The sequence below is a fragment of the Citrus clementina genome, unplaced genomic scaffold (genome assembly GCF_000493195.1).
Source record: "Citrus clementina cultivar Clemenules unplaced genomic scaffold, Citrus_clementina_v1.0 scaffold_1, whole genome shotgun sequence".
In the NCBI taxonomy this organism is placed as follows: domain Eukaryota; kingdom Viridiplantae; phylum Streptophyta; class Magnoliopsida; order Sapindales; family Rutaceae; genus Citrus; species Citrus x clementina.
In genome coordinates, this window is record NW_006263303.1 from 20771507 (window position 1) to 20781415 (window position 9909).

At 32.3% G+C, this 9909-nt stretch overlaps 2 protein-coding genes across 2 annotated transcripts; one reads left to right on the forward strand and one right to left on the reverse strand.

Annotated features, from left to right (window-relative positions):
• Nucleotides 1-1260: 1260 nt before the first annotated feature.
• On the forward strand, nucleotides 1261-3721 carry LOC18054557 (pentatricopeptide repeat-containing protein At4g04790, mitochondrial). The gene is made up of 4 exons (XM_024178445.1): nucleotides 1261-1734; nucleotides 2053-2100; nucleotides 2433-3059; nucleotides 3356-3721. The coding sequence occupies exons 1-4, from the start codon at nucleotides 1416-1418 to the stop codon at nucleotides 3559-3561; spliced, it is 1200 nt and encodes a 399-aa protein (XP_024034213.1). The 5' UTR covers nucleotides 1261-1415; the 3' UTR covers nucleotides 3562-3721.
• Nucleotides 3722-3963: 242 nt separating this feature from the next.
• On the reverse strand, nucleotides 3964-6222 carry LOC112095869 ((E)-beta-farnesene synthase-like). The gene is made up of 4 exons (XM_024178446.1): nucleotides 6068-6222; nucleotides 5667-5925; nucleotides 5148-5535; nucleotides 3964-4460 (listed from the first exon to the last, which is right to left on the reverse strand). Exons 1-4 carry the CDS (start codon nucleotides 6194-6196, stop codon nucleotides 4232-4234), a joined length of 1005 nt encoding a protein of 334 aa, XP_024034214.1. The 5' UTR covers nucleotides 6197-6222; the 3' UTR covers nucleotides 3964-4231.
• Between the last annotated feature and the right edge of the window lie 3687 nt (nucleotides 6223-9909).

Here is a 9909-nt window from a genome sequence, read left to right on the forward strand (position 1 = left end):
AGTCATCATCCCTAACAACAAAATCTTTCTCAACAGCAGCATGTTCCACCACAGAAGCATGCCCCCCCATAGCAGCATGCCCCCCAACAACAGGATTTTCCTCAACAGAAGCATGTCCCTCAATTGAGTTATTTACCTGAGTAATAAGCTCATCAGATAATACAACTCCTAAGTTAGTCAACAACGCCTGAAATAAAGCAGCATCTTGGAACTGAGGGCAAAGAACTGGTACAACGTCAACTTCAAATACACGGGCACCCAAACGCTTATATAGTGCCAACAAACACTCCAACCCAAAGTCTGAATCTAGCACAACCTTAAGCTTATTCTCTGGGTTTGTAACGTTTAACAGAATCTGTGAGCTCGAGCCTAATCCGTATGCACCCGTAATCGTCAATGCAGCATCCTTTATTTTGGCTACAGTACAATCAGGTCCAAGCAACCCAAAATTCTGCGTCTTATCTCTAAACGATATTACTAACTCCAGTTGTGTCATCCTAAATGATTTAGCAAATTCAGGTCCAAGCAACCCATCGAAAATGATTTAGCAAATTCAGTAACACGATTATAAAATACATGCATTATAGTAAATGTTCTTTTGGTTTTGTGAAAATAAATTCTAGGGTTTCCAACAACAATGGTTAACAAAAATCACCAATGGAACAATAATTAACAAAACATTGAGACTTAATAGTAAACAAATTCAACGAAACTCACTTGAAATTTGGCTGAAACCTCCTAAATTGAAACTTCCAGGCTTGTAACAATTCGTCTGTTTCGTCAACACTTCTGAATCTTCGTATGAACAAAACCCAAGCTTATTTCTTTGATGAAAATAGATGGAAATTGGAGATTAACTGGCTTGATTGAGCTTTTTCAAGCAACACAGTCAAAGACGAAGGTGGATGCCGAGAATGTTAGGAAATGTTTCTTACTTGCTGGACTTAGGAAATTCTATATATGAATAGCGTTAAACGATTGTGGATTTCTTTTTTTTTTTTAATTTTTCCATAGAAGTAAAACGACGTCGTTTTACTCTTTTAGCTGGATACTGCGATACGATGTAGTTTTAAGTTTCCAAATGAAATATCGATTTTGCCCCTTTAACATCAACAATGTTCCAACGGAGACTAGACGGAAGTGGAAAAGTGAAATAAAAAGGTAACTTCAGGTGGCGCGTTGAAAAAAAAAAAAGTATTTGTGTATTTTTGCAAAAGGCTAAACAAATAGGTGGACGGCTGTAAATTTCCCTCAAATAATTGAGTACTAATTAAGTTCGAACAAAACGAAGCGAAGCAGAAACACACACTTTGACACTGTCGCAGAAACGAACACTTTGCACTGTTACAAATTTGTTGTATCGAACAAACAGAATCATTTGTTGTATTGGACAGACAGAATCAATTTCAAATGCAATGCCAGCCGCGGACAAACTCCTAAGCTCGCTGTTCCGTTCAAGTCGCAAAGTATCCGCCGCGGTCGAAAGAACCTCTAACAAGTTAACATCACGCGCCGCAAGTATCGACTTTCCTTTGAAACAATTCGTCTCTGCTATCGACACCGCGAAGGAGGCGGCGGCTGCGTCGTTGTCTCCTTCTGCCGCCGCTAATTCTATCATCAATTCCTCAGTTAAACCTCCCAAACCCACTAGCTCTCCGGCCGAGGACCCCGCCGACGACGACCCCTTCTGGGAGTTAGGGCCCGAGCCGGACCCTGTCCCGAATCCCAATTGTGGTATTTGTTGTTTTGTTGCAAGTTTTGGGGTCTGCAAACACTGTAGCTAAAGTGTTTGCTGAAATGCTTACTTGCACTTGATAGTTAGTGACTGCATTGTTAGCTTCGAAAGCCACATTTCATCAATAAACGTTCCTTTACTAGATGTTTGATACCGATTCTAAACTCAATATGTTGTATACATTTCTGGGTATTTGAGAGCTTAATAGGGGAAATTGTTTCTTTATATGCTTTTTTGGCAGCCAATTAGAGTGCAATTAGTTGTTGATTGAATAAATTTTTGGTGTGTTTGATTATAATTTAACGTGTCTGATGCAGATAATTCGCTCAAACAGCTATCTGAGGAGATCCAATCTCTGTTAGTTGGTATGTTTCCGCAAAATTTAGTTTAATGGTGCAAAACAATTTGGTCTTTTACTTAGTTATTAAGAAGTTTGAAATGGGGTATTTTTACTACTAATGATGGTGTCCTAATCGATTGCAAGACTAGTTTTTAGGCACTTATGTGCATAGCTTACTAGTTTTTAGTAAGTACTTTTAATTTTACGTTTGGAAAGAAAGATTTTGAAAGTATTGACTTGACAGCATTCACTGTTTTCTTTGAAGATGTAACAGTTGAATGATTTCATTTTGATGAAATTGGGAGTTTCTGTTTTATTGACTGAAATTTTATTTATTTTTATTTGTGTCTGCTGCAGCTGATGATTCAGATACCTCTTCTGATTCAATTGGGTCAAACAACAAAAACCTTTTAGATGTGCTGCAGATGCCATGGCTTTCTACTAGGTCTAATAACGACAATTCACTTCTACGACGAAGAGAAATTTGGCGTGAAAGGAAACAAAAATGGGTATTCAGTAACGGCCAAACTCGTCGTTTTAGCCGGATAGTCAAGCTTTGTGCAAATCAATTGGGAACTGAAGCTACTTTTGAAGTATTCGGTAAGATGGGGCGAGAAAATGGTGTGAAAGAACACAATTCGTTAATAGGGATTTGTATAGAGAAGGCTAGGGCATGTGATGATGAAGACGTTGCAGTAGAGCAAATTTGCAGGGCTTTTCAAATTTTTAATTCAATGAAGGAGAAGGGGTTTCGGTTAGAAGAGGTAACTTATGGTCCCCTTCTTACATATTTCATTGACATGGGTATGATAGAAGAGTTCCACTTTTTCTGTAATACTATCAACAATGGAAATTCTAGCTCGGTTCCAAGATTGGGTTACTATGAGATGTTGCTTTGGACCAAAGTAAATGATGAAGAAAAGATTCGGGAACTCTGCGAACAAACTGCAGCTGAAGAAGATGGAAACTATCTCTGTTTTCAAGGCATGAGCTGTTATTATTATTATTATTAGTATTTTCATTGTTCTTGTCTGGATTTTCTCTATTTATGTGACTGTACTTTGTTATTTTGATAATCTAACTCAAAGAAACTGATGGTTGTCAATATGTGCATATATTTATGTTCAAGTTCATATTTTATCCTGAAAAGATGAGGGTATTGATATTAATGTTTATGTTTCTGATATTCTTACTTGCAATAGAAAGTCATTTAATAGCAGAGTTAACTCTACTCATTTTGCATGACCAAGGCCTTACAAGATTCAACCCTTGAATTGCAGAGAACTACCTGTTAGCTCTTTGCGAAAGTGACCGGAAGACTGACATTTTGCAACTTTTGGAGACTATAGACATAAGAAAAATTTCATTGCTGGACCATTTGGCAAGTATTTTTAAATCATTAGGGCGGTTGCTACTGGAGTCCGATGCAGAGAAGTACATATTGGCTTTCAAAACATCTGGTATTTTCTTTGTAACCTTTTGCTGATTGTACTTTTATTTGTCTTGTTGTAGAAACTCCATTGGTAATATCACTTATAAAGGCTTAATAGTACAGCATGGGAAGTGTAGAGAGCTAATAGATCTATTGTAGGAAAGCAGATTGCAGGAGCAGGTCTTCTGCTACTGTAAGCAACAAAATGTTGATGTAGAAACGAAATCACAGTACCAACATGCTTGGTTATAAGGATTTTGGATGCTTCAAATATAGTACCTTTAGCTTAAAAGAACTAAGGCTTTGCACCTAGGAGCGGAAATAAAAATAAAAAGAGCTTCATATTATACGGTAGAAAGTTGAATGAATTCTTCAGTCATCATTACCTCCAGAACACAGAGAATCTGATCTCATAACAATTTGTAGGCCAGTAAGCTGGACACCAAGTACACTTGGTAGGAAAAAGTTTTGCAAGTCAAAAGACCTACAAAATTCACCAATTTAATTCAGCTGCTGGGCTAGATTTAAAAAGTTACTGCAACTGTCCCGAGTTTAAAAAGTTACTGCTAAACCCGGACCCGGAATTTGCCATCCCTAGTTACATCATGTATAACCTGCAGCAACCCTAATAGTCACTCATAATGTCCCCATTATTTAGGTTATTATAACCTATAGAATACAGATAATGCAACTTAACAACTGCTGTATAGGGATGTATATGGTTTTATAACCTTGTGACTGCTTCAGTAAAAAGTGTGAGCTCTTCAAAAGTACCGTAAGCATCAAATGTGTCGTCTATTATGGATATTATGCACACCACTTTGGATGCAAAAATTCTACCAAATGCCAAATTGGGCTCATAGGACACTCCCAGCAACATCCAAATATATGTCTCTACTACTCTATCTCTTGCATAAGGCACCTTTTTAGGGAAGCCTAAATCGTTCCACCACCTGAAATTCAATTTTAAATCTAATTAGATAGATATTTTGCTACATTATAAAGTTGTCACTATAATAATCGTTACTTCTGTAGTATATAAAAAATACAAACAAGAACACAATTTGGTTTCATCTTTTAAGGAGGTAGCAAGGAAATATGAAAACTCGATGGATAAGTGAAAAAAGTTAGAAATTTTAAAGAGAAGTTGTAAATCTTCCATATTATATTTGGAAAATTTGTTTCATTAAAAAAGAGAGAGAGAGAGAGAGAAATTTACGTGATTTATTTTTATTGTTTTGTATTTTCATCTAATTTATAAATTTATATCACATCCATTCTTAAAAAAATTTTATAATTGTATCATTACTCTTTCATTATACACATTATCCTCCAAACACTATAACTTATTATTATTATTATTATTAGCAACAAGCACATAATATACAAAAACTACAACCACTACCACTGTTGACAAATCAAGAATACATAAAAATTTTACTGCAAACTAAAAATCTTGGTTTGGTGTTAATAAATAAATAATAATAACTATTATAAGATATTTTGCCTTGAGCCTTTGATTATACAAGGGGGCAACTGGTAAAATATGATTTCTCTTTCTAGGGAAAGTGACAATCTCCCATTTCAAAACAACACCAATAATAGGCTTTTCCACGTTGAAAGAATATATATGAAGTTACCTGGTCATGATACTTGCTTCCTTCTTGTGTGCTGCTTGTAATATATTAAAGTCTAACTTTGCAAACTTGAGCAAAGTTTCATCATGCAAATCATCCCTTGAATAGATATCCAAAAAATACCTTGCCTCTAACCTTGCTGCGGCTTTACGGAGAGGAATTTGCAGAGAATGACGTATTTGTTCAGCAAGATCAGAGTTTACATGAGAATGATCAGATACAGATATTACTGACTTAAGGTGAGTGGTAGTGAAAACAATGGCTTCATCTAAAATGTCTTCCCCCCGAATTGCTAGGTATGCTGCCTCGTACAAACTCGACATGCCTCGTATATCGTTGATCAATGATTCCTTGAATTTACCTTCGTCATCTTTGAACTTCTCAAACACATCTGATGACCATATTCAAAAGAGGCGAGCTAGTCTCGATTAGTGTACATGCTTAACTTTAATTTGATAATCAACAATAATCTTGTAATCAACATAAATAGTTTAATTAACAAAATGAGAAACTATTACATACCACATGAAATCTTAACTCCTTGCTGTCTAAAAAGTCGAAAACGAAGAGAAACAACGTATAGATCATCACTGTCAAGATCATGAGATACCTTTCCCAATTCATCTTCAATCTCTTTTTCAAAATGATAAGCGACACCTAATCGTTGTGCTGCATCAATCATGTGTAGTTTTTGGGCAAGCTTATTGGCAGTAGTGGTTATCATCCTCCTGACCTCTTGCTTCAGTGCTGCGTGCTGTTCTTGAGTTGCAGCGTCAATTGTCTGCAAACGCAAGAAATTACTTAATATTTAATGCATTACGTATGTCTAACAAACGATTACTTATGACATATAATTGTACATCGATTGGGCTTGCCTCTCTGATAATTAATGAGATATTTTGATATTGCAATTTTTTAATTACCTCGACATCGGCAGTGGATTTCAGGAAATGGTTTCCCCATAAAGTAGGATGAAAATCTGCAATGGGACGAACAGTTTCTTCAGTTGAACTGGAAACTGCTGCTAGAAGTGGAATAGACATATCTTTCATTCCGTTTCAGACAAACCAAATACAACTATATATATATTTTTTTTAAGAGTTGGAGTTGCAAAAACCTCAAGACACAAATGCTCTATATATAGAGAGAAACGATGAGGCAGTGGAACACTTTCGTTGGTACTTTGTCATGTGCTCAGTAGTGATCCTACGTTGGGATCATTAAATTTAATATTAAAAAAGTCAATGGATCTGATTGGGGGATGCAGTATTAAACCATATGATAAAATACTCTTGGACCGTTATCTCAACAAATTATGGGTGCGTTTGAGATTAAGGTTAGACAGCTGCAGTTTAAAAGTTACAATAGTAAAGTATTTGGTAAACACTAGCTGTTGTAACTTGAAAGTTATGTTGATATGATTTTTCACTTGTATAATAGAGAATCTATTATATCTTTAATAATTTTATCAAAATTATTATTTAAAATTTATATTTACTACATATTATTAACTTTTGTTTTATATTTACAGCTTTTTTTTTATTGCAGCTGTAGTTTAAAAAGTACAGCACCTCAATTCCAAACGCAACCTAAGAGACTGCGATCATTTTACATAAATTTTTAAATTTAGAATTTTTTTTAGGTAATGATAGAGAGTTAACTCTAACTGTATCTCTAACTCTATACAAAAATAAATATATAAAAGTTGAAATAGTAATAAAGTTATATTAAATTTTATCTTAATCACAAACTGGCCACAAAAATTTATCTTGATCAGATTGAGGTGGGGTTCATTGATGATAGCGATTCATATCATTTTTCAGCTTTCGTATGCAACTTGCATATTGTGATATTGTGCGTACATTAACTAACTACTCAACGTAACGACCGTAAATTATTTTGAAAACCTATCTCTCTTTTAATTTCACAATAATAATATTCCAAGAAGGCCATAATTATTTAACTTACATTTATTTTAAGAGTAATGATATAGGCACAAACTCTTGTACAAACTTATTTTGTACAAATTGATATGACATGATAAGATTTGTTGAATTAAATATCACTTGGCCCACATAATTTGTGTTTATTATTTTATATTTTCATTCAACCAATGAATTAATCTCACGTCAATTTGTACAAAATAAGTTTGTACAAGAGTTTGTGGTTGTATCATTACTCTTATTTTAATTACTCGTACCAAGCAAAATATTTCAGTTATTTTAACTAAATAAATATATTTTAGTTATTCTTAAAGCCAAAGTCTATTTCTGGTTAGTAAATTATCCAAACATTTTATTGGGGGGTGCTTCTAATAACTCCATGATATCATAAATATAAAAATTTACTTTCTGCAGGACTTATCTCAAATAAATTCTCTAATTCATTTTGAAGATGAAACTAAAAAAAAAAATGAATCATTGAGGCTTAATTAAAATATTTTACTTAGAGTTCCAATGATATTTAAGGGAATATGATTTTTATCAGTGCATTTAACAAATTTCACGATTCTAATCCTTAAAATACTTGGACCACCAGGGATCTTAGAAAAATAGTATGTGAACCACATTTTTAGCTATTATCAACAACAGTAATATAATATATTTTCTAATCCCTAGTGTTCCCTTCGTGGGTCTGCTGATGCTATCAACAATAACAAGCAATTTTTAATAAAAATAATCATTTTACTATTCTTTTTAAATGTACTTCTATAATTTTGAGAGATTGGAAGATTTGAATCCTCTACCTAATGAATAAGGGAGAGAAGAGTTGTCAACTAACTCAATTAAGGAGCTCCGTTGGTTAGTTTACTATTAAATTTTGGTGTATTTTATTTACTAGTGAGATTATTTGCACTCTAAAATGTACTTTGAACACCATATTAACTAAAAAATTATGGTACTAAAATAACATTCATATAATTTAATATTAAGGATAATTTAGAAAAATAGTTAAACATTATGAATTTGGACACCTATCTAACACATCCATTAATCATACCATTATTTATGCTAACCTTAATTTCATCTCTTTTATTGGGTGCCGAATTGAATTTATTTTGTACTTAGAGATCATAAAAGATTTGTGGCCAAGTTCCAAAAATATATGAAGATGTTTCTATTAATCCTTTTTGTTATTTTTAATTTTGTTAATATGTTAATTTAGGTGGTCTTTTGCTTTAAAGTTTAAAGCGTACAAGGCGACGAAGAAGAAAAATGTTGAAGATGCTGGCTCGATCAATAAGATGGAATATGGAAGAATTATTTTGAACATATATCCAATTAATTGTGCTTTGTGCAGAAAATTAATGAAAAAGGAATAAGAAAGAAAAAGTTTTGAGTATACATGATCTTGTAGGATGCCCCAGCAACCAAAGAAAAGTTTGTTATTGTTGAAATCCCATAACACTTCTGTACAAGAAGGACTTGTGTGAGGTGGCCGGTTGGTCCACCGATGGTCTGTCATTTGTAGAATAGTAGGTCCGAAAATGAAACAAAAGTCGTACTCACTGAATTAAGTTTACCATCAAAAAAGAAAACAATCAGTGACTAAACTGACATATGACCTAATTGAATTTAATGGATCTTAAAATACAATGAATCACGGAATAAAACACTACTGAAGTGACTGAAATGATTTATGACCTTATTTAGCACGCTAACATATGCAAATTCTGTTCTACAAATCAAGATTATAGATAGCACATCCCATATTACAACTCATATTTAATTATATTAGTATATTAATATTTTTAATCAGATAATTATTGACACTAATTTATAAATTTTATATAGCATAATCTGGGTACTGGGGACTAATTTATAAATCTACAATTTACAAATTTTATATAACACAGCCCGGGTCATGTTTCTATTTAAATAGGCTTTACAGTTAACAGAATATTAAAATTATTTTACATAATATTCAAAATAATTTTAGTTTTAAATTTATTTACTTTAATATCATGTTTCTATTTATTATTAAAATTACTTTATTATAATAAAATAGGTATAATAGATTGTAAAATATTTTAAAATTTTAAAATTATTTTTCTTCTCAAAAAATTATTTTAAAATGTATATATTATTACATTTATTTTAATGTCATATTTTTATTTATTATAAAATTTTGAGGTCATTTTTTTTTAGTTCATAGAGTTAAAAAGGTATTATGATAAAAAAAAGGTCTTAATGACTCTTATTAAAAATTTAGGAGTTTTTATAACCATTTCTCCAAATCTTGAAAGTATAGATATCTTTATTCCTTTAATTTATTTATTACTTTAATAAAATATAAAATTCTTCTATTGTAAAATCATTTTATATTTGCATTAGCACGCACGTGGGGCATAAAACTAGCGTTGCAACTTTATTCTACGTAAATTAAGTTAAGATGATCTCAAACCATGCTGGCCAAAAAAAAAAAAAAAAAAAAGAGGAGGTATACGACTTGCTTATGTAGTCATGATGGCAGAAAAATCCCATCTGTTACAGGATCTGGGAATCTTGACTAGGGATGATAAATATCTAATTATGGATGGACAATATCTATCAAAATATAAATTTATAATTATTTATGATGAATATATTTATATTCATATTCAATATTTAATAGTGGACATGAATATGAATTTTATCCATATAGATATGGATATCTATGGATATTTAATTTTTATTATATAAAAAATAATAAAAAATAAAATAAAAATAATAATATAGAATAGTTAAAACCATATTAGATGGACTAATACTAAAAGCAAAAACAA